The sequence below is a fragment of the Hylobates moloch genome, unplaced genomic scaffold (genome assembly GCF_009828535.3).
Source record: "Hylobates moloch isolate HMO894 unplaced genomic scaffold, HMol_V3 SCAFFOLD_18, whole genome shotgun sequence".
NCBI lineage: Eukaryota > Metazoa > Chordata > Mammalia > Primates > Hylobatidae > Hylobates > Hylobates moloch.
In genome coordinates this window covers 66,972,710-66,996,598 of record NW_026652293.1, presented here as the reverse complement: position 1 = coordinate 66,996,598, position 23,889 = coordinate 66,972,710, and the positions used below count along the sequence as shown (strand labels likewise).

Here is a 23,889-nt window from a genome sequence, read left to right as displayed (position 1 = left end):
TGCCTGAAAGCTTTTGGTCTTAAACATTTTTTAATTAATCCACTGGCACGGGAGCTTCAAAGGAACGTATGCGACATGATGAGCTTAGCATTGTGTTGGGAACAATCTTAATGATTTCAGGTGTTGTGTGCAGGACTGTGCAGGACCTGTGAGGTATTTGGGGCTTCAGTGCTCGTTGTTGGCAGCCTTCAGTGTATCAGCGACAAACAGTTTCAGCACCTCAGTGTCTCCGCAGAACAGTGGCTTCCTCTCGTGGAGGTGGGTGGAAAGTAATTTATTATTAAAGTTCTTAAAGCAAGCCTGCACATGTACCCATGAACCTAAAATAAAAGTTTTAAAAAAAAGTTTGTATTTGTAAAAATTTTGTAGTGCTCTATCTTTGTGTATTAGTCCTTTTGCGTAATTTATAATAGTGCAGTCTTTAATCGATCGTTTAAGAACAGTGTTTAAAAGTAACATACAGCTCGCTTCTGTTTTTTTACTTTTTTTTATAGGTCACATTTTTAGAAATCATCAATAATGTAGAATTCTGTTCAGTAAAACATATCCTGTTACAGCCCACTCTTGATTTTAGGAATAATTCTTAGAAATTTATATCATGTTGGCTGGGCGCGGTGGCTCACGCCTGTAATCCCAGCACTTTGGGAGGCCGAGGCGGGCGGATCATGAGCTAAGGAGATGCAGACCATCCTGGCTAACACGGTGAAACCCCATCTCTACTAAAAAATACCAAAAAAAAAAAAAAAAATTGGCCAGGCGTGGTGGTGGGCACCTGTAGTCCCAGCTACTCGGGAGGCTGAGGCAGGAGAATGGCGTGAACCCGGGAGGCAGAGCTTGCAGTGAGCCAAGATTGCGCCACTGCACTCCAGCCTGGGCGACACAGCAAGACTCCACCTCAAAAAAAAAAAAGAAATTTATGTCATATTGGGAGAGTTCTTTTTTATAACGTATAATTCTGTTCTTTTTCTTTTAAAAAGAGTTAAGTTTAGGTTAATATGTTTTTTTAACTCTAATTTACTCCAAGCAGGGCTATAACTGAATGAATATTCTGTTCTTTTTAAACTAATATTCAGGTAAAACCACCTCAGCTAATTGATTATCTGCAGCAGAAGAAAACAGAAGGTTATACCATCATTGGAGTGGAACAAACTGCCAAAAGTTTAGACCTAACCCAATATTGCTTTCCTGAGAAATCTCTACTCTTGTTGGGGTAAGAAGCTTCTCGTGTCCATAGTATATTCTCTGAGCCCCAGACTACTGGAAGATGTTACCTTGTGTTTTTTTTCTTTTGAGACAGAGTCTCACTCTGTAGCCCAGGCTGGAGTGTAGTGGCACAATCTCGGCTCACTACAACCTCTGCCTCATGGGCTCAAGCAATTCTCAGGCCTCGGCTTCCCAAGTAGCTGGGATTACAGGTGTGCTCCACTAGACCCAGGGTTTCACCATGTTGGCCAGGCTGGTCTCGAACTCCTGACCTCAAGTGATCCTCCCGCCTTGGCCTCCATGGTGGGATTACAGGTGTGAGCCACCATGCCTGGCTAGAAGATGTTACCTTTCTGTTTTACAGTTTACCCTGACTCCTGCTCATACCTGCACTTTTCTTTGATTTGTAACATTTATAAGAAGCCCCTTGGGCTTTCCTTTTATTTCATCTCTCTGGCATGGCCAGCTGAACATGGAATTGACCCATCAGTCTTTTTTTTACACTCTTATGTGTTTCCCGGTACTACAGACTTAACTTCATTTGTTAATGTTTCTTTTAGTAACATTCAGAATATCAAAGAGAAAAATAAATAAGTAAATAATAAAAAGAACAGGAAAACTAACCTTTCTTATATTTTCTTCCTCAGAAATGAACGTGAGGGAATTCCAGCAAATCTGATCCAGCAGTTGGACGTTTGTGTGGAAATTCCTCAACAGGGCATTATCCGCTCCCTGAACGTCCACGTGAGTGGAGCCCTGCTGATCTGGGAGTACACCAGGCAGCAGCTGCTGTCACACGGAGATACCAAGCCATGATGTCCCTTCCTCAGTGAACCGCTGGTGCTGTTCAAACTTTTAAAAAAAAAAAAAAAAAACTATTTGGACTAAAGAAACAGATTCTGAAATTTATTGTGATAATTTGTATTTCTTTTTTCTTACAATTTAATGCCAAAAGTTTGCCATGTGCCTTAAACATATTACTATATATTTTCCCCTTTAATAATCACTTTTTGTTAAATTGTATTCTTCCTTTAATAAAATATTTTAAGCAATTGTGGAAATAAAACAATGGATTTTTTAAGAGATAATTTATTTCCTAGAAATGCCTGTTGTCAGAAGTGTGGACTGGGATAAAGCAGAGTTAAAGCAGCGATCATCGGTGAACACTCATACCCTTGAGTCATAAGGAGACCAGGGAAGTTGAGGCAAAGGTTCTGAATGAAGAGGGGTCATCAGCTTCTGTGCCACTTTCCGTCTCTGTACTCCTCTTGGGAAGCACGCTTGGCAGGATGCAGAGCCAGCGTCCCTGTGAGGCTCAGAATGCTCAGGTAATAGGCTTTAATTTATTTTTAAAGCCATGAACTAGGCCATAATCATTCACAGTAAGTTTATGGCCAGGTGCGGTGGCTCACACCCCCCACACTTTGGGAGGCCAAGGTGGGTGGATCACCTGTGCTCAAGAATTTGAGACCAGCCTGGCCAACATGGTGAAACCCTGTCTCTACTAAAAATACAAAAATTAGCTGGGTATGGTGACATGCACCTGTAATCCCAGCTACTTGGGAGGCTGAGGCAGGAGAATTGCTTGAACCTGGGAGGCAGAGGCTGCAGTGAGCCAAGATGGCGCCAGTGCACTCCAGCCTGAGTGAGAGAATGAGACTCCATCTCAAAAAAAAAAAAAAAAAAGTTTATATGAAGTTTTTCATATCACCTTTGCACGCAGAGATCAAATAGTGGTTAGAAATAGTCTATATTCTGACAACTATGAACATGGACCTAAAGGAGTTGAATTACTCCTGTATATCATTATCGCAACAGAATGGGACCCGTAAGTGTTGATTGACTGTTTCTGTTCTTTCGATTTTTTTTCTCTGGCATTTATTACTTAATTATTTATGAGTAACTATCACTACCCAGCAATAAACTTCAATTATATCTGGGTCCTTTTTAATAATATTTGAATTTGAGCCCATTACCTGTAAATATTTTCTTCTGTAGTTTTCTTTAGAAATAACTGTTTTGCAGAAGGGTTGCAAAGAGAGTACACAAAATTTTCATACACCCTTCACCCACATGCCTGTAATGGGATCTTAATAACCATGGTAACCTTCATCAAAGCTAATAAATTAACCATTGACAGTGGTTCTCTCCACTAGACTATAGGCTTTATTCGGATCTCCCATTTTCCACTGTGTTTTCCACTCTGTTTTCTGCCCCAGGAGCCAACCCAGGATACCACATTGTATGTCCCCTTAGTCTCCTCATATCTCTGACAGATCTTCAGTCTTTCCTTGTCTTTCCATGACCTGGACACTTTTGAAGAGTACTGGCCAAGTATTCTGTGAATGTCGCATAATTTGAGTTTGTCTGGTGTTTTCTCATTAGATTGAGGTTGTGGGTTTTAAGGAAGAACATGCCAGTAGTCAGGTGCCTTCCATCACATCGTGTTAGGTGGCTCATGGCACCAGCAGGATGGACTACCCCCATCAGTGGGTGAAGGCTGCGCTTGCCACATTCTTCTCTGTGAAGTTGCTACCTGTTCCCTTAGTCTGTTAAAAGTGAGTGACTAGGCCGGGCACAGTGGCTCACGCCTGTAATCCCAGCACTTTGGGAGGCCGAGGCAGGCAGATCACGAGGTCAGGAGATCGAGACCATCCTGGCTAACACGGTGAAACCCTGTCTCTACTAAAAATACAAAAAATTAGCCAGGCATGGTGGCGGGTGCCTGTAGTCCCAGCTACTCGGGAAGCTGAGGCAGTAGAATGGTGTGAACCCAGGAGGCGGAGCTTGCAGTGAGCGGAGATAGTGCCACTGCACTCCAGCCTGGGCGACAGAGCGAGACTCTGTCTCAAAAAAAAAAAAAAAAAAAAAAAAAAGTGAAAGACTAAGCCCAGTCTATACTAAAGGGTAGGGAATGTAAACTCTGTGGGAAGGAGGAGTATCAAAGAATTCAGGGGCACCTGTTAAAATTACCACAGTAATTAATATTTGGGGGAATACTTGGATGCTATGCAAATTACAAGCCCTGTCAGTGGATGGAGCTAGGGGATCTGTGTATGTCTACCAACCCGTGTATGTACGTATCTATAGATGTTTCTGCCTTTATCAGTCTAGATAGGTGAACATAAACGTGACTTCGTACTGACATCTCTGACACAATCCAGCACCACAGGATTCATTCTAACATTCACCTCTTGCTTTTAACTGCTTTTTCTGACCTAGACCTGGTTCTCATTATCTATATTTACTTATTTGTTCAATCCTAATATAAACGTAGTTTCAGAATTGCAAATTTAGCAACTGTGTACAGTTCTTTTTGTCCGTAGCCTTAAAGTATCTGGTCAAAACACCATTTTCCAGTTACCTAGGTCAGTCCCTTTCTTACCCACCTCTTTGAAAAGGGTTATGTCATATATTTTATAATACAACTAGATTCATCACAACCTGCATTCCATATTGTAATCCCCCCAATATCCTGGTTGATTTTATTTGTGCATTCAGGTCATTATAGTGCACAGTCTGGGTTTTGACAAGAGTGAACTCATGAATCTGTCACCACAGTGCCATAGTTTTGTCACCCAAAGTTTACTTGGGTAACCCCTTCATAGTCAACCCCTTTCCTCATCCCAACCATTGGTAACCACTAATCTGTTCTCTATTCTTAGTTTCACCTTTTCCAGAATCTTATAAATGGCAGCATATAATATGTAGGCTTTTGGATCTGGCTTCTTCACCTAAGAAAGTGCATTTAACGCTCATCTATGTTGTGTGAGTCAGAAGTTCATTTTTCCTTATTGCTGAGTAGTATCCCATTGCATAGATGTATCACAGTTTATCCATTCCTCTGTTGTAGGCATCTGGGTTGTTTCAAGGTTTTGGTGATTATGAATAAAGCTGCGTTGAATAAATATTCATATACAGGTTTTATTTTCAATTCATTCGGTGAAATATCTAGGAGTGTGATTACTGGGTCATAAGGTAAGTGTATGTTTAACTCTGTAAAAAAGCTGTTTTCCAAAGGGGCTTTGTTTTTTGCATATCCAGCAGCAGTGAATGACTGTTGCTCTGCATCCTCGGCAGCGCTTGGTGTTGCCAACTTTTTAATTTAAGCCACTCTAATAGGTGTGTATTGATTATATCATTGTGGTATTACTTTGCATTACTCTAATGTTTAATAACATGGAGCATCTTTTCATATACTTTTCAAAGTATACCTTCTGAAAAGTATGTACAAAATCTTATTTTTTAAACTGGATTGTTTTTCTTATTTTGAGAATTACAAGATTTATTCTGGATGCAAGTTCCTCATAAAATATATGATTTGCAAACATTGTCTCTCAATATGTAATTTATCTTCATTATTTTAAGAGTATCTTTCATAGAGCAAAAGTTTTTAATTTTGATAAAGTCCAATTTAGCTTTTACTTGTATGGATTGTGCTTTTGATGCTTTATCTGAAAATTCATTTCCAAACACAAGATCATGCAGAATTTCTTCATATTTTCTTCTACAAGTTTTATAGTTTTACATTTTACATTTAGCTCTATGATCCATTTTGAGTTAATTTTTGTACCAAGCATGAGGATGTTAAAGTTTATTTTTTTGGTGTGTTTGGATATCCAATTTTTCTAGCCCTATTTGTTGAAAAGATTATCCTTTCTCTGTTGAAATGCCTTTGTACTTCCATCCAAACACAGTTGACTATTGTATGGGTCTATTGTTCCATTAAACTATATCTTTCGTTTTGCCCATACCATACTGTGTTGATTACTGTACCTTTCAAATATGTCTTGAAATCAAGTAATGTGAATCCTCCAACTTTGTTCTTCCTTTTAGAATTTATTTTAGTTCCTTCACTTTTCCATATAAATTTTAGAATCAGCTTGTCAATATCTACAAAAAAGCTTATTGAGATTTTGATTGGGGTTGTATTGAACCTATAGATCAAATTGGAGAGAATTTAACCATATCTTAACAATAGTGAGTCTTTTTTTTTTTAATTTTTTTTTTAAATTATACTTTAGGTTTTAGGGTACATGTGCACAATATGCAGGTTTGTTACATATGTATCCATGTGCCATGTTGTTTTGCTGCACCCATTAACTTGTCATTTAGCATTAGGTATATCTCCTAATGCTGTCCCTTCCCCCTTCCCCCCACCCCACAACAGTCCCCAGAGTGTGATGTTCCCCTTCCTGTGTCCATGAGTTCTCATTGTTCAATTCCCACCTATGAGTGAGAACATGCGGTGTTTGCTTTTTTGTCCTTGTGATAGTTTACTGAGAATGATGTTTTCCAGTTTCATCCATGTCCCTACAAAGGACATGAACTCATCATTTTTTATGGCTGCATAGTATTCCATGGTGTATATGTGCCACATTTTCCTAATCCAGTCTATCGTTCTTGGACATTTGGGTTGGTTCCAAGTCTTTGCTATTGTGAATAGTGCTGCAATAAACATACGTGTGCATGTGTCTTTATAGCAGCATGATTTATAGTCCTTTGGGTATATACCCAGTAATGGGATGGCTGGGTCAAATGGTATTTCTAGCTCTAGGTCCCTGAGGAATCGCCACACTGACTTCCACAATGGTTGAACTAGTTTACAGTCCCACCAACAGTGTAAAAGTGTTCCTATTTGTCCACATCCTCTCCAGCACCTGTTGTTTCCTGACTTTTTAATGATGGCCATTCTAACTGGTGTGAGATGGTATTTCATTGTGGTTTTGATTTGCATTTCTGTGATGGCCAGTGATGATGAGCATTTTTTCATGTGTTTTTTTGGCTGCATAAATGTCTTCTTTTGAGAAGTGTCTGTTCATGTCCTTCCCCCACTTTTTGATGGGGACAATAGTGAGTCTTTTAATCCATGAACACAGTACAGTCGTCCTTCAGTATCCATGATGGATTGGCTCCAAGACCCTCTGCAGATACCAAAATCTGCAGATGCTCAAGTTTCTTATATAAAATGGTATAGTATTTGCATATAATCTATACATACCCTCCATTATACAGGCATACCTCATTTTATTGCACTTGATTTATTGTGCTTCACAGATAATGCATTTTTTACAAATTGAAGGTTTGTGGCAACCTTGTGTCAAGCAAATCTATCTGTGCCATTTTCCCAACAGCATGTGTCTCTCTGTTAGTTTTGCTAATTCTCGTAGTATTTCAAATGTTTTCATTGCTTTATCTGTTATGGTGATCTGTGATCAGTGATGTTTGATGTTACTTTTATAATTGCTTTGGGGTGCCACAAACTGCACCCATATAAGATGGTGAACTTAACTGACAAATGTGTGTGTTCTGGCCAGGTGTGGTGGCTCACTCCTGTAATCCCAGCACTTTGGGAGGCTGAGGCGGGCAGATCCCTTGAGGCCAGGAGTTTGAGATCAGTCTGGCCAACGTGGTGAAACCCCATCTCTACTAAAAATACAAAAATTAACTGGGCGTGGTGGCACACGCCTGTAGTCCCAGCTACTCAGGAAGCTGAGGCAGGAGAATCGCTTGAACCCAGGAGGCAGAGGTTGCAGTGAGCTGAGATCGTGCCACTGCACTGCAGCCTGGTGACAGAGCAAGACTTGTCTCAAAAAAAAAAGTGTGTTCTGACTGCTCCTCTCACTGGCTGCCCTCTCTCTCTTTCTCCTCAGGCCTCCCTATTCCCTGAGACAACAATATTGAAATTAGGCCAGTTAATAACACTTGATGGCCTCCGAAGTGTTCAAGTGAAAGGAAAAGTGGCACATCTCTCGCTTTAAATCAAAAGCTAGAAATGAAAGAGCTTAGTGAGGAAGCCATGTCAAAAGCTGACACAGGCCAAAAGCTAGGCCTTGTGCACCAAATGCTTAGCCAAGTTGTGAATGCAAAGGAAAAGTTCTTGAAATTAAAAGTGCGACCCCAGTGAACACATAAGTAAGAAAGTGAAAGTCTTTTGCTGATATGGAGAAAGTTTGCGTTTTCTGGATAGACGATCAAACCAGCCACAATATTCCCTTAAGCCAAAGCTTTATCCAGAGCAAAGCCCTAGTTGTCTTCAGTTTTATAAAGGCTGAGAGGTAAGGAAGCTACAGCAGAAAACTGTAAAGCTAGCAGACATTGGTTAATGAAGCGTGAGGAAAGAAGCTATCTCCAAAAAAGAGCAAGGTGAAGAAGCGAGTGCTCATGCAGAAGCTGCAGCAAATCATCCAGATCTAGCCAAGATCACTGATGAAGGTGGCTACACTACACAGATTTTCAATGTCGATGCAACAGCCTTCCTTTGGAAGAGGATGCCATCTAGGACTTTCAGAGCTACAGAGAAGTCAATGCCTGGCTTCAAAGTTTTAAAGGACAGGCAACTTGTTAGGGACTAATAATGCAGCAGGTGACTTCAGATTGGAGGAAGGAACTGCAGATGTGGTAGAAATAACAAGAGAACTAGAATTAGAAGTGAAGCCTGGCCGGGCGCGGTGGCTCACGCCTGTAATCCTAGCATTAGGAGGCCGAGGTGGGCAGATCACTTGAGGTGAGGAGTTTGAGACCAGCCTGGCCAACATGGGGTGAAACCCCATCTCTACCAAAAAATACAAAAAATACAAAAATTAGCCAGGTGTGGTACGCCTCTATAGTCCCAGCTACTCGGGAGGCTGTGGTGGGAGAATCGTTTGAACCTGGGAAGCAGAGGTTGCAGTGGGCCGAGATTGCACCATTGCACTCTAGCCTGAGTGACAGAGTGAGACCCTGTCTCAAAAAAAAAAAAAAAAAAAAAAAAAGCCTGATGTGACAATTGCTGCAATCTCATGATCTTGAATGGATAAGTTGCTTCTTATGGATGAGCAAAGAAAATGATTTCTTGAGATGGAATCTATTCCTGGTGAAGATGCTGTGAATACTATTGAAATAACAAAGCATTTAGAATATGACATAAACTCAGGTGATAAAGCAGCAGCAGGGTTTAAGAGGATTGATGCCAATTTTGGAAGTAGTTCTACTACAGGTAAAATACTATCAAACAAACAGCATTGCACGCTACAGAGAAATCTTTTGTAAAATGAAGAGTCAATCAATACAGCAAACTTAATTGTCTTAAGAAATTGCCACAGCCACCCCAAACTTCAGCAACCACCGCCCCCCTTGATCAGTCCGCAGCCATCAACATTGAGGCAAGACTGTCTACCAGCAAAAGGATGACAACTCGCTGACGACTCAGAGCATCTTCAGCATTTCTTAGTAATAAAGTATTTTAAAATTAAGGTATATACAATGAGTAGACATAATGCTATTGCACACTTACTAGACAACAGTATAAACATAACTTTTATGTGTACTGGAAAACCAAAACATTTGTGTAACCCACTCTATTGTGATATTCACTTTAAAGCAGTGGTCTGTAACCAAACCTGCAATCTCTTTGAGGTATGCCTATACTTTAAATCATCTCGATTACTTATAATACCTAATACAATGTAAATAGGTGTTACACTGGATTTTTAAATTTTTATTATTTTTACTCTTTTGTTTTTCCTTTTCCCAAATGTTTTCTGTTCGGGGTTGAATCTGTGGATGCAGAACCCGCAGAGGGCCAGCTGTATACCTCTCCATTTAATCTGACGTCATCTGCTTCCAAGCGTTTTCTAGTTCTCAGCATAGAGGCCTCCATATATTAGATTTATACCTAAGTAAGTATTCCTTTAATTTTTTTTGGTGCTATTCACAAATGGTATTTTTAAGTTTTAAATTCCAATTGTTTATTGCTGGTATATAGGAATATAATTTTCCTTGTGTATATTGACCTTGTTTCCTGCAACCTTTCTATGATTGACTTATAGTTCTAGGAGCTCTTTTTGTACATCCACTGGTACATTCTATAAGATAGTATTACATGTGAGTAGAGCTAGTTTTCTTTCTTCCTTCCCAGTGTGTATGCTTTTTCTTTTTTGTCTCACTGGACTAGCTAGACATCCAGTTACTGTCCCAACATTAAGTGTGATATTAGCTATGGGCTTTTTTATAGATGGCTTTTATTATTTTACTTGTATATTTTAAGTTCACCCTTCTTCCTTATAAACCTTCCACAAACCCTCATCATTTCTCACTTGGGTTGTTGTAATAGCTCTTGCCTGTATTGAAATGCTAACTCTCATTTATTTCACTTCTATGTATATTATAAATTTTATCTGCCTACTACCCATCCTCTAATTAAAAACAAAACAAAACAAAAAAAGTGCATGTTGTTTATAACAGGTTTTACTTTTTTTCTTAAAATAGAGATTTCTTACTAAATACCATTTTATTTCGTTTCTTCACAGATCTTCTGGTTCTTGATCATCTTAATTATCAAGTGTTGTATATAGGGAACAAGTATTGATGTTCACTATGATTCAAACTATTACTGTCCCATAGTCAGTGGAGCTTTTTTAATGTCCAGAAAGAATACTATCAATCTTTATGAACAGCCTAGGATTTTGCCGTTGTTTTTGAAGGCTCAAATTGTCCTGCTTCAAATTTTTCTTTGAATTTTAAGTAGTCTCTTCTTTTATCGAAATATTTTATCTGTTGGAAAAAAAGAAGGATTTGAAGTAAGGGCAACTTATGTGGCTTAGATAAGCAAAAGCACAGATTTAAATGTAACATTCAACATAAATTTAAGTGATTTATATTTTGGAACCTTTTTTGTGTGTGTGTGTGTGTGTCAGTTGTAACTATGAATGATGTTTTTCTTTTTTCTTTTTATTATACTTTAAGTTTTAGGGTACATGTACACAACGTGCAGGTTAGTTACATATGTATACATGTGCCGTGTTGGTGTGCTGCACCCAGTAACTCGTCATTTAACATTAGGTATATCTCCTAATGCTATCCCTCCCCCCTCCCCCAACCCCACAACAGGCCCCGGTGTGTGATGTTCCCCTTCCTGTGTCCATGTGTTCTCATTGTCTAGAACCATTTTGAATTGAGGCATTTGATGAATAAGTCTCTGAGGAGAGTACAGACCAGTGAATCCTAATCCTTTTTGGATTATAGACTGTGTTGAGAATTTGAATAACTCAGGAACCTTCTCAAGAAATGGACCCACGTGCACACAGGTCAGGCTTGCTGGCGAGTTCAGAGTCCACAGAGCTCTCAGGTAGGTCAGAAGGCTCCAAATGAGAACACATTGGACCATTTTTCTTCCTTCCCTTCCCTTCCTTTCCCTCCTTCCCTTCCCTCCCTCCCTCCCTTCTCTCTCTCTCTCCTTTCTTTCTTGACAGAGAGTCTCACTCTGTCACCCAGGCTGGAGTGCAGTGGAGCAATCTTGGCTCACTACAACCTCCACCTCCCAGGTTCAAGCTATTCTCTGGCCTCAGCCTCCCAAGTAGCTGCAATTACAGGCACCTGCTACCATGCCCGGCTACTTTTTTTGTATTTTTAGTAGTGATGGGGTTTTGCCATCTTGGCCAGGCTGGTCTCGAACTCCTGACCTCAAGTGATCCACCTGCCTCGGCCTCCCAAAGCGCTGGGATTACAGGCATGAGCCACCACACTGAGCCTGGACCATTTTTCTTATCAACTCTAAATTCATCTTCATTGTCAGACTAGAAAACACTAGTTCTTTTGTTAAAAGCCTTTCTTAGGATTTAATTCTTAAATATTTCAGTGGTGCTTGTAAGTAAAAATTAGCTTGGACTGCAAATGTAAAAATCTGCCCTGTACTGTATCAATCAAGCTGGGATAACAGACACACACAAAGTCAGCTGAAAGGAAACATGTCTCCCGAGGGTGTACTACGGCCACGGAGTGTGCTAATAGATCTGTTATTTGAGTGACTACTGCTTTCTTATTCATTGGGAGATCTTGTTCTCCAAAATCATCAACTACCAGAAATTTGCTGTTTGAAGTCTTATCTGTAAGAAGGAAACATCCCACTTTTGTCTAGAAGATCTAAGGCGCCCTGACACAGAAGCAGCCTTGATCTCCAACCCAGCTTCAGGATGTCAAATAACATTTCTCAACATGAACATGACACTCAATCTTTTAACTTCAAAGAAAGAAAACCCTGGTCCACTTTTCAATCCAGAGCTGACGACGACACCTATGCTTTGTACTGAGGTTGTCAAAACACAGTTCATTTAAATTTTACCTAAACTCCATTCTTCCCCTAAACTTCTAACAACTCTTTTTCTTTGTTGGTGAGATGCCCACAGTTCTCTGGTGTGTGGTCTTCCTGGTTACAAGCATTCACAAATCAGACTATAGATTCATCCCTGGTGGTCTCGGGCTGATTGGATTAGGATGGATGTTATATAAGGATACCAAAGGAAGAAGTGGACAATGCCCTTAACATTTTTGTGACAAATTAATAGATGTTTGCATCTCCTGTCACATCTCCAACTGTCTAACTCATTTAGATGTCCTACTGACACTGCAGTCCCAACTTGTCCAGAACTTTGCTCCTCTCCAAACATGTTTCTCCTCTAATACCTATTTCAATGAACGCATCACATCCACCTAGACACTTAGTTCTCTTTTCCCCCTTCACACCACAGCACAAACCCTCATCATTTCTCACTTGGGTTATTGTAACAGCTCTTTCACTGGCTTCTCTATTTCTAGGCTCAACCATCCCTAATTCACCTGTCCCAGGCTGCCAGAGTATAATCTTTCTGAAACCCAAATTTGATCAGGTCACTTGCTTGTTTGAAGATCTTTCAAGCTTTCCATATTGCCTTTAAGGTTTGTAAGACAAACAAGGCCACTGATGGCTTCACCCCTGCCCACCTGTCCATCCTCTCTGAATTTACCAGCAGTCCCTGAACTGTCTGTCCTACAGAGCTACCCCATGCTCATTTCCTGTGCGTCTTGATTCCATGCCTTTGCGTATTACCACATTCTGCCTGGAAAGCTCTCCTCCCTAGCCCTCACCTTCTCTTTCAACTAACAACCTAAACCCTCAACACATGGTCCTTTCTCTAAAAGGCTAATGAATCAACAAGGATTCACTGAGAAATACTGTATACGCATAAGCGAGTGGTCTCTAAACCACTGAATAAGACCCAGGACAGTAGTGTGAATGCCAAAATACTGGGATTTCTGAGACATTTCAAAGTTTTATAGAAAAAAGACAATATGTGAATTTGATATTAAGATCACAGATCTTGCATATCTGGTTGCTCTGTTTGTGGAACTTTGTTAGATGATGCTAGAATGATAGGCCTGACCCCTGCTCATAAGTTAGGAACAATAGAAGCCTTTTTTTTTTTGAGACAGAGTCTCACTCTGTCACCCAAGCTGGAGTGCAGTGGCATGATCTCGGCTCACTGCAACCTCTGCCTACCAGGTTCCAGTGATTCTCCTGCCTCAGCCTCCCGAGTAGCTGGGACTACAGGCGTGTGCCACCATGCCCGGCTAATTTTCATATTTTTAGTAGAGATGGGGTTTCGCCATGTTGGCCAGGCTGGTCTCGAACTCCTGACCTCAGGTGATCCACCCTCCTTGGGAGTGGTGGCTCACGCCTGTAATCCCAGAAGACTTTCGGCCGGGCGCAGTGGCTCACGCTTGTAATCCCAGCACTTTGGGAGGCCAAGGCGGGCGGATCACGAGGTCAGGAGATCGAGACCACGGTGAAACCCCGTCTCTACTAAAAATATAAAAAAATTAGCCGGGCGTGGTGGCGGGCGCCTGTAGTCCCAGCTACTCGGAGAGGCTGAGGCAGGAGAATGGTGTGAACCCGGGAGGCGGAGCTTGCAGTGAGCCGAGATCGCGCCACTGCACTCCAGCCTGGGTGACAGAGCGAGACTCCGTCTCAAAAAAAAAAAAAAAAAAAAAAAAGACTTTCAATAGGACCATTATACACATCATACTGATGAGTGCTATAAAACAGATATGTGAGTACTAGAGAGAACTAATTTGTTTTGGTAACAGCTAGCATATTAGTTGTATGGCATATTTATTTTGTAATAAGCATGTATTTTTGGTGTTTTGGGATAGAATTGCTCATTCTAAATCCCAATTTGGTGGTACTATTTTTATCTTTATTTCGTGGCGGTCACATCAGCTAAGTAAAAGATCCAAATTTTGAAATCATAGACATTCAAATCCTCTCTCTACTACTTTACTGGTTGGCTGGTCTAAGACAAATTATTTTACCTTTCTGAGCCTTAGCTCCTATTGTACAAAGCAGATACAACAGTATCTCACAAGACTGAATGAAAATTAAAGGCAACAAAAACAAAGCATCTCATTCAGAATGCACTCAAAAGATATTTCCATTTACTTGCCCTCCCGTGTGCCTCCCCACCCTTATGCACACATATTTCTGGAAAAACTTTTCAGCTTTTATTCTATGGCAATTGGGTAGGACTTTGACAAGGTAATACTTGAAAGGAGAGCACAGGTGAACAGGCAGCAAAGAACTGATAGTGAAGGGCAGGCTGAGAAATAACTCAGTTATGGACTAAGAAAGAACAGTGGTGCAGAAGAAAATGGGTGCAAATGGGAAAGGGGCTATCACTGTCAAATGCCGCTAGAAGTCAATGGGAATAATTTACTATACTAACTGCTTCCCTTCTTTGTTAGTCATCTACAACTTTGCAGGTCACCATCTGATATGGTTAGGCTTTGTGTCCCCACCCAAATCTCATCTTGAATTGTAATCCCCATAATCGCCACTGGTCAAGGGAGAGACCAGGCGAAGGTAACGGAATCACCAGGGTAGTTTCTCCCATGCTGTTCTTGTGATAGTGAGTGAGTTCTCATAAGATCAGATGGTTTTATAAGGGGCTCTTCCCCTTTTATTTGGCACTTCTCCTTCCTGCTGCCTTGTGAAAAAGGTGCCTTGCTTCCCCTTCGCTGTCCGCCACGATTCTAAGTTTCCTGAGGCCTCCCCAGCCATGCTGAACTGTGAGTAAATTAAACCTCTTTCCTTTATAAATTAACCAGTCTCAGGCAGTTCTTTATAGCAGTATGAAAACGGACTAACACCCCATCATTTTCTCCAACAATACCCAGGTCACAACTCGCGGGTAATTTCAATGTCCACATACTGATCTTTTCAATACCATGGCCTCTCAGTTCCTTGACCTCTTCAATGATCTCATCCTCCAACCTACCTTACTCCTAGGATCAAAGCTTAAATCTTGTCCTCATAACAAATAGAACCCTTCCATAATTCCAATTGTGAGAATCCCATTCTCCAACCCCTACCTCTGAACAGTCCCTCTTGGACTTCATGCCAACAGCCCACCAGTCCCACCACCTTTCCACCGATTGTCATCCCTCTCATGGCCTCACTTCCCTCCTTACTCCTAAACCCAAAGCTGTCCAATAGCTTCCTGTATTACTAAGAGTAAAAGCACCAACCGTGGCCAGGCGCAGTGGCTCACACCTATAATCCCAGCACTTTGGGAGGCGGAGATGGGCAGATCGCTTGAGTCCAGGAGTTCAAGACCAGCCTGGGCAACATGGCAAAGATCACACCACTGCACTCCAGCCTGGGCAAGAGTGAGACTGTCTCAAAAAAAAAAAAAAAATTTAAAAAGTACCTCCCTGGCCTCCCGTCTCTTGGCTCTAACTTTTGCTATTTTCTTCTTACTGTCCCTTAAACACATCGGTGCAGGTTTTTGTTGCTGTTTTGTTTGTTTGTTTTTCAAAAAAAAAAAAAAAAACAGAGTCTTGCTCTGTCGCCCAGGCTGGAGTGAAGTGGCATGATCTCAGCTTACTGGAACCTCCACCTCCCGGGTTCAAGCAATTCTCCTGCCTCAGCCTCCCAAATGGCTGGGATTACAGGTGCCAACCATCACACCCAGCTAATTTTTGTATTTTTAGTAGAGACTGGGTTTCGCTGTGTTGGCCAGGCTGGTCTCAAATCCTGACCTCAGGTGATCCGCCCGCCTCGGCCTCCCAAAGTGCTGGGATTACAGGCATGAAACACTGCACCTGGTCCATCAGTGCAGGTTTCTGGCTGTTTCATTCTCTCTGCCTGGAATCCTCTTCACCAGGTATCTGCCTATCTGTTCCCTAACTTTTTTCATAGCTTTGTGAAAATAGTTTCTGTATAAATAAAACCTTTCTTGACCATCCTACTTAAACTTGTACCCTTGTTTGATTTTTCATCCTATCAATCACTTATCACCATATAACATCCTTTTAATTGTACTACTTGTCTCTCTCCCCATACTAGAATGTATGCTACACCCATACTAGAATGTATGCTACATGAGGGCTGAGCACTTTGTCTATTATTTTTCCTTGCTGTATTTTCCTATGGCACATAGGAGGTGCTCAATAAATATTTGTAGAATGACTAAATGAACAGGATATGGACCAAAAAAAATGACTGTGGAGCTGAAGTAGGGCCATCATCTATATTTGGGAGATTTTTTTCTATATCATTTCATTAAAATGGGCAGGTTATGTGTTCTTGAACTTTTCTTTAATAAATACTCTTTTTACAAAACACGTGAATGTGTTACTTTTCTTGACTGAAGGGGAACACTGAGTCTCCACTCTAGATCCACTAACTGTAACACTCCTTCCCTGGACAACACAAGTGCTTTAACTGATGATGGACACAGTCATTCCTCTCCTTTACCCCCTGGCAGCAAGACTGGCTACAGAGAGCTTGCACTCAGCTCTGCGGTTCTACGGGTGAGTTTTATAGGTACACACCCCATGTGGGGGTGCTGTGGTGGCCTCATGCTGCCTGCAACTGGACAGGTAGGGTAATGGCCACTATTGGGCCTCTGTCCAGATTCCCGCTGCAGACCCATGTACCCACTCCCCACTGCACTGGGCAGTGGCTAACACCAGATGCCTGCCCCCTTCTCCACAGACCTGCCCCTCAGCCAATGCCAATGACTGGCAGGCACAAAAGCCATGAATTATGGTGCAATTTACACTCCAGAGCTTCCAGAAGGATCAGACTGAAGCTGGACAGCAGCTGAGCTCACGACCCTAACTTCTCTAGTCTCCCTCCCGAGAACACTCCAATAATTCAGTCAAGGCTGACACGCAGGTCCCAGGTCCTAAGTTGATGCTGGTGTCTTTCACTGAAGCTGGAAGCAGGGGAGGAGAGGCCTACTGGGTGCAGGATGGGGAAGAGCTCACTCTCGTATGTGCAGACATCAAGGTTGGTCCTCATGAATCTCCAACTAGGAAGCTAACAGGTGGCTGGAAAGGCAGTTCTGGAGCTGGAGAAAGGGCCAGGCTGGAGACACACCTTTGGGCATTGTATGGCCTGAAGGCTCATGCCCCTCCCGAATGCACATGTTGAAGCCTTAACCCCAATGTGATGGCATTTGAAGGTGGGGCCTATAGGAGGTGATTAGGTTTAGATGAGGTCATGAGTGTGGGCCCTGCTAACCTGATGGGATTAATGTCCTTATAAGAAGAGGAAGAGCCGGGTGCAGTGGCTCACGCCTGTAATCCCAGCACTTTGGGAGGCCGAGGCATGTGGAACAAGAGGTCAGGAGTTCAAGACCAGCCTGGCCAAGATGGTGAAACCCCATCTCTACTAAAACTACAAAAAGTAACCGGGTGTGATGGCGGGCACCTGTAATCCCAGCTACTCAGGAGGCTGGGGCAGGAGAACTGCTTGAACCTGGGCGGTAGAGGTTGCAGTGAGCTGAGATCACACCACTGCACTCCAGCCTGGGTGACAGAGTGAGACTCTTGTCTCAAAAAAAAAAAAAAAAAAAAAGAGAAAGAGACTGGACCTCTCTCTCTCTCTCTCTGCTGGGTGGGAACACAGCAAGAAGGTAGTTGTCTACAAGCCAGGAGGAGGGCCCTCATCACAAACTGACCATGCTGGCATGCTGATCTCGGACCTCCAGCCTCCAAAACTGTGAGAAATAAATTTCTGTAAGGTATTTTGTTATGACAGCCTGGGCTAAGATAGGCATCAACACATAAGCTGGGACTTCAAGCCATGGCTGTAAACAGGATTGCCTTGGACGAGTGAGTAGCAGAGAAGGGAGCTCTAATGAACATGGGCATTGAACAGACTCACAGCAAGGCATTCCAAAGAGCGGTGGCTGCTAGACATAAATGAAGAAACTGGGTGAGAGAACTATAAAGGGACCCAAGGAGACAGGGCTTTTGTATTCAAGTAGACTTGAATTATAACTCAGTTTCTAGAACAACATGAGACTTGTGCAAGCTATTTTCATGGATCCTTTCCTTGCACGGTAGGCACAGGAAGAAGTATGTGGGGTCTGGAATCAGACTACTGAGTTCAAATCCAGGCTCTGTGACTACAAGTGACTTCATGTCAACGTGCCCTTACCTATAAAACCAGTAAGAGAGCTCCACGAGGGATAAATAAGATAGATGACACATTTCAAGTGTGTAGAGTGTACAGTATATAGGATGTACTCAATTCATGTTAGCGGTGACTAGGACACAGTGACCTGGAGAGAGGTTGGGCCTCAGAGGAAGGCACCCAATCTGCTTGAGTGGGAGAGATGTACAACCAAGAACCAAATGGCTGGCTGTAAAAACCCTTTCTGACACACAGACTGGAAGCTGCCCCGGAAGTGTGGGAGTGGGAGCCATCAGGCTGGAGAAAAAGCAGTGGGTTGCAGGAGGAGAGAGAGGATAAAAGTGGGATAGAAGGGGAACTCCTTAAACCTGGAGTTTCTCTCAATGCATCTGTCTAATGGGAAAATTACAGATGTATAATATTTTCTGCTAGAATCATTATCTAATTCAATCATAGTGTCCCACATTGATCAGTTTTCAGTTTACATGTTAAGTTATGCATTTTGTTGTCATAACAATCCCATGAGATAGGTTGTATCAGGCTGGTTTTACAGATGAAGAGTTCATCTAAAGCAATGTCTGGCCAGACATGGTGACTCATGCCTGTTCATCCCAGTGCTTTGGGAGGTCGAGGTGGGAAGATCACTTGAGCCCAGGAGTTGGAGACCAGCCTGGGCAACACAGTAAGATCCTGTCTTTACAAAATATTTTTAAAAATTAGCCAGGCATGGTGGCAGATGCCTATAGCGCCAGCTTCTCAGGAAGTTTAGACGGGAGATCGCTTGAGGCCAGGAGGTCAAGGCTGCAGTGAGCTATGATCATGACACTGCACTCAAGCCAGGGTGACAGACTGAGAACCTGTCTCTAAAAATTAAAGAAAAATAATTTCTGTTCACTGCATTCATCCCCAGCTCAGCCACCAATATGACCCCCTCCCTGCATCACAGCCTTCTTGTGGCCTCCTTCAAAGCCTCTTAAAGGTTTGAGGTATGAGAGGGTAAAACCCCTAAAACCACTTCAACTCTAAAATTATCTGTTTTCCAACTACATGGTATATTTTGGAGCAGCATAAGACAGTGAAAAAGCACAGACAAATCCAAGTTCAAATCCCACACCAACTAGTTAGGCCTGCCTTAAAATTACAGTTTTGCCACTTGCTGAGTAATAACAAGTGAGTTACTTCAATGCTCTGAGCTTCAGTTGCCTCCTCTGGAGATAGAGAATAACATCTCGCTCTGTGGCCCAGGCTGGAATGCAGTGGCGTGATCTTGGCTCACTGCAACCTCCACCTCGCGGGCCCTGGTTCAAGCAATTCTCCTGCCTCAGCCTCCTGAGTAGCTGGGATTACAGGCATGTGCCACCATGCCCAGCTATTTTTTTTTTTTTTTTTTGTATTTTTAGTAGAGATGGAGTTTCACTATGTTGACCAGGCTGGTCTTGAACTCCTGACTTTGTGATCTGCCCGCCTCGGCCTCCCCAAAGTGCTGGGATTACAGGCGTGAGCCACCGCACCCAGCCAACAACACCTATCTTAACAGGTATTGGTGAAGATGAAAATGTCAAGCACTTAGCACACACGGCCACTTACTAACCTCAGTAATAGTCCCCTTTCCAATCCCCCCTTATACTAAGGACAGGGGATACAGCGCTTGAATGCCTGTCAGGGAGACAGAATCCACCATATGAACCTTTTCTTTCTTCTGCTTACCAAACTCCTTTCTTTATATTTTGGGTATATGATGACTTATAGGATTTTGGGTGAACAACTGGGAATGCTTTATTTCTGATAGTAGCTCTAGGTCAATAATTTTGCCAACTCCTGCCCAAGATTAAATACTACCCCTTCAGAAGATCCTGGAAAAGTCTACCAGTGAAATGAACTGGAATTTTTTGGTTATTGTTCATATGTCTGTTGTGTTTTTCGATGTTCTTTAATGTGTCAGTTGACATTCTCCAAAGATCTACCTGATGTAAGTGCATCAAATAAGGCTGGATTACCAGGCAAGGTTTTCTGTGCGCCTCAAAGAAACTGTTAATTGACATGCCTCAGAGAGTGCTTCATGTCAGCCTACCACTCACAGTATAATATGCTCGACGTATCTTAACAGGGAAGAGAAACACATCAAAGTGCGACTTACCCACTGTTGGGGACAACTTGATTCGAAAGAGCTTCTTAACTTCTTGCATTGAGAAGCATCCTCTAAGTTCTCATCTAAACACTTCCAGTACTCATCCCGGGCCCCCCAGCAGACCTGTCTTTCCTTCATAGATGGGGCTGCCATTCCTACTGCGATGAAGCTGTTGGCCAAAATAACATTTGAGATTAACAATGAACTTTCTCTGAAGAGAAGGTAAGGAAAGAGGAAAACTGTCAATCTCCTCTTCCTTTAAAACTAAAACAAAAAAACAAAAAAACAAAAAAACACCATGCTTCGGGATTTTGATGATGCAGCTGAACCCAATCAGTTCTCAGTGGCAGCATAAGACCACCCGCTCTTGAGGCTTATCTCACACTGTGTGATTTGATCCCTGCTGGGGCGGCAGCGTGGGCTCAGAAAGCCCGGCTGAGAACTGTGGCTCTGTCCCAGTCTCTTAGGGCAGCTCATTTATTCTTTCCGAGCCCGTTTCCCACCAGTAAAGCGGGGACAGCAGTGCCTAGTTTACAGGGTTACTGTTCGAACCTAAGCGCTGTAGAAACAGGTGTGTGGGGGCCACAATCACCAAGCAAGCGATTGGAGTGCCACCCCGTTTTGCACAAGAGGAACCCGCGGCTCGGGGACAGTAAGGGACCTCCCGGGCCCATAGTCCACGCGCGCCCCACCCGGACCCATCAGCAAGCCGACCTCTCTACCTGCCCACGTCCGGCTTCCTTTCGATGTCGACGGGAGGAAAGGGTCACGCAGGCCACCAACCGGCGGTGGCGGGCGCGGTGCCGAGTCCTGCCACTGCAGGGTCGCCCCGCTGGCTCGAGCTCTAGAAGCGTAGACCTCCCCAACCGCAAAAACCAATTCACGCGGCGAAATCGTGGACTCTTTTGACCCTTCCGAGCTACCATTTACTTTCCAAAGAAGGGCGGGACTTCCTGTTTCGCTTTTCTCTGAAGGCCGACTTCCGGCCTTCAAGGGCAAGAAGGATATATACGTATTTAGCATCGCACAGTGTGTCCCGGAAGGCTTGATGTGTTAGTCCCGCGGGACAAGGCGAGCCGAGGAGTTTGTGTAGAAGTTTGCACCTGAGAGTGCGAGAGCTGGACGGAGTGTTACAGAGCCGCGATGCCTTCTCGTTTTTTGTTTTGTTTTTGATACAGGGTCTCGCTCTTCCGCCCAGTCTTGAGTGCAGTGGTGAGAACACGGCTTACTGCAGCCTCAAAATCCTGGACCCAAAAGATCCTCCCACCTCAGTCTGCCTCCCAAGTAGCTGGGACTACAGGCACACAAAACCATCGCTTCTTGGATTAAAAGAAAAGGATGAAACGGGCCCCAGAAGGAGGCGGTGACGTCCCAGAACCCATGGCAGGGGAGTTGGGAAAATAAATATTTGTATTGTTTTAATCTCCCTTGTGGCTTTTTTAACCCCCGAAACAGCAAGGTATTTTTAAAAGGGATGAAGAGAGTTGCTTCAAATGTTTTGAGACGTTGTTATTTTTAATATATGAGTTAATATCTTAGAAATAAAATGAACAAATAAAAATTTTAGAAAATATATGAGTTAGTATCTCAGCAGAATCTTTATTAAAAAGCATGTTTATGGTCAGTCATCTGGCACCCCGTTCTCTTAATAGATTCCATCTGCTCCATCGTCTAGTTCTAAAACATTTATATAAGATACGCAATTTACAATTTTGCACTCAGTGCAGTTTGATCCACTCCAAATCAATATATGCAGACTTTTCAGGGTGGCGATGTGAGGCTAAGTACCACCAAATATGTGTTCTGCAATATAGAAAGTATTTCCCCCATAGTTAATGCACTCTAATAGTGGAGTTACTTTAGCTTTACCAGAGCCACCCCCTTCTTTTACATCATGTCTATTGACGTCAGTTTACATATAGATATCTTTTAAATATGACTGATGAGACATAAAAGGAAGGAAAGGAAAGAGTCTTAGATGACTTCTGAGTCTAAAAAGGAAATGTGTTTTAAATTTAAAATTTATAAGTACCTAATGAAAAATACATATGAAACAAAGTGAAGCAACAGAATTACAAAGAAAAAAGTGCCTGGTCATATTGGGTAATTTTAACAGGGCATTCTCACTAATTGTTAAGACTAGCAAGAGAAAAATTAAGGATACAGGAAACGTGAATAACATGATGTAAAAACGATGCAATTAATATGTACAGAACAACACGACCAAAATCAGAATGTACAGTTTTTTGAAAGCAGACACATCACCACAGTCAACCACATACTTAGTTATAAAGCAACTCAACAAATTTTGAAAATTGAACTGTCATTTTTTACTACAGTGCATTTAAGATAGAAATCAATAAAGAACTGTAAAAACAAGTCTGAATAAGAGACAGTCATTGGTATTGAGAAAATATTTTGAACTGAACCATAAAATACAAAAGCAACACGTGTGGGATGAAACTAAAGCAGCACTTAGAGGGACATTTATAGCCATAAGAAACTGTATTAGAAGAGTCTGAAAAGTCTTGAGCTGAAAATCCCTTTTCAAGAAGTTAGAAAAAGGACAGCAAAATAAGACAAAGAAAATAGAAGGACAGAAATAATGTTAACAGCAGAAATTAATGAAATGGAAAATAAAAGCAGTGGTGTACCAGAGCCAGCCTGTACTGGCATGGGAGAGCCAATTGTGCACACCTCTTGGCAACTCGATGATCAATAACATCAAATAAATAGCTTGAAGTCACCCATGATGGGACTGTTTACACTATGGAACTCAACAAACAAGCCAGGATTTTGTTTTATGTTTGGAGCCAATTCACTAGCACACCACAGCATAGAATAGGTTGAAAGAAACCAAAAGTTGATTTTTTTGGAAAAAAGCTAATTAAAATTGGCAAACATCTAATAGCTATAAAAGGAGGGATGTCAACAATCTTTATCAAGAATGGAAACTAGAAATACTATAGACATCAAAAAAGATAATCTTGTAAACAATTTAGTGCAAATAAGATTTAGATGACTGTACAAATTTCAAGAAAAACAAGTAACTGACTCAAAAATAGAGAAACCATTCAGTAATTTGAATGAGTAGTGAAGAATCTTCATACACACAAATCCCAGGTACATGGCTCCACCAGTAAGTTCCTGCAAACTTTGAAATAATTCCATTCTTACTGAATAAGGCTACCATAACTTTTGTACTAATTATAAAATCCACAAACCTCTGAAACACCAAACACTTTGGAACTCACTTGGTGAAAAATATGACTTCAAGTAACATGTGGCTCTTTATAGTTGTTATTAACATTATCACTTAGGTGACTGCATATGTTTTTCT

The 23,889-nt window shown here is 42.0% G+C and overlaps 2 protein-coding genes across 10 annotated transcripts in view; one reads left to right on the top strand and one right to left on the bottom strand.

Moving 5' to 3' along the window:
* Window positions 1–2,057, top strand: part of TARBP1 (TAR (HIV-1) RNA binding protein 1) — a 90,941-nt gene extending 88,884 nt beyond the window's left edge. For 4 of the 5 annotated variants that reach the window (XM_032137586.2, XM_058430921.1, XM_032137587.2 and 1 more), the window contains 3 exons: window positions 134–258; window positions 1,074–1,210; window positions 1,851–2,057. In XM_032137586.2, the coding sequence (XP_031993477.1) occupies window positions 134–258; window positions 1,074–1,210; window positions 1,851–2,019 (431 nt within the window). In that variant the 3' untranslated portion in view covers window positions 2,020–2,057. Of the gene's footprint in view, window positions 1–133; window positions 259–1,073; window positions 1,211–1,850 lie in introns of those variants that run through there. The other variant, XR_009210900.1, reaches the window with a different exon arrangement.
* Window positions 1,960–21,590, bottom strand: LOC116458032 (cytochrome c oxidase assembly factor 6 homolog). Of its 5 annotated transcripts, XR_004245174.2 has the most exons (4): window positions 21,264–21,590; window positions 20,559–20,718; window positions 10,471–10,737; window positions 1,960–2,055 (listed from the first exon to the last, which is right to left on the bottom strand). XR_004245174.2 is itself a non-coding variant. In XM_032137591.2 (3 exons), the coding sequence occupies exons 1-3, from the start codon at window positions 21,473–21,475 to the stop codon at window positions 10,642–10,644; spliced, it is 468 nt and encodes a 155-aa protein (XP_031993482.1). In that variant the 5' UTR covers window positions 21,476–21,590; the 3' UTR covers window positions 10,410–10,641. The 5 variants fall into 5 exon arrangements, 4 of the variants coding, with proteins under 4 accessions (XP_031993482.1, XP_031993484.1, XP_031993483.1 ...); XM_032137591.2 differs by lacking the exon at window positions 1,960–2,055 and having other exon boundaries at window positions 10,410–10,737; XM_032137593.1 differs by lacking the exon at window positions 1,960–2,055 and having other exon boundaries at window positions 10,410–10,737; window positions 21,272–21,341.
* Window positions 21,591–23,889: the final 2,299 nt, after the last annotated feature.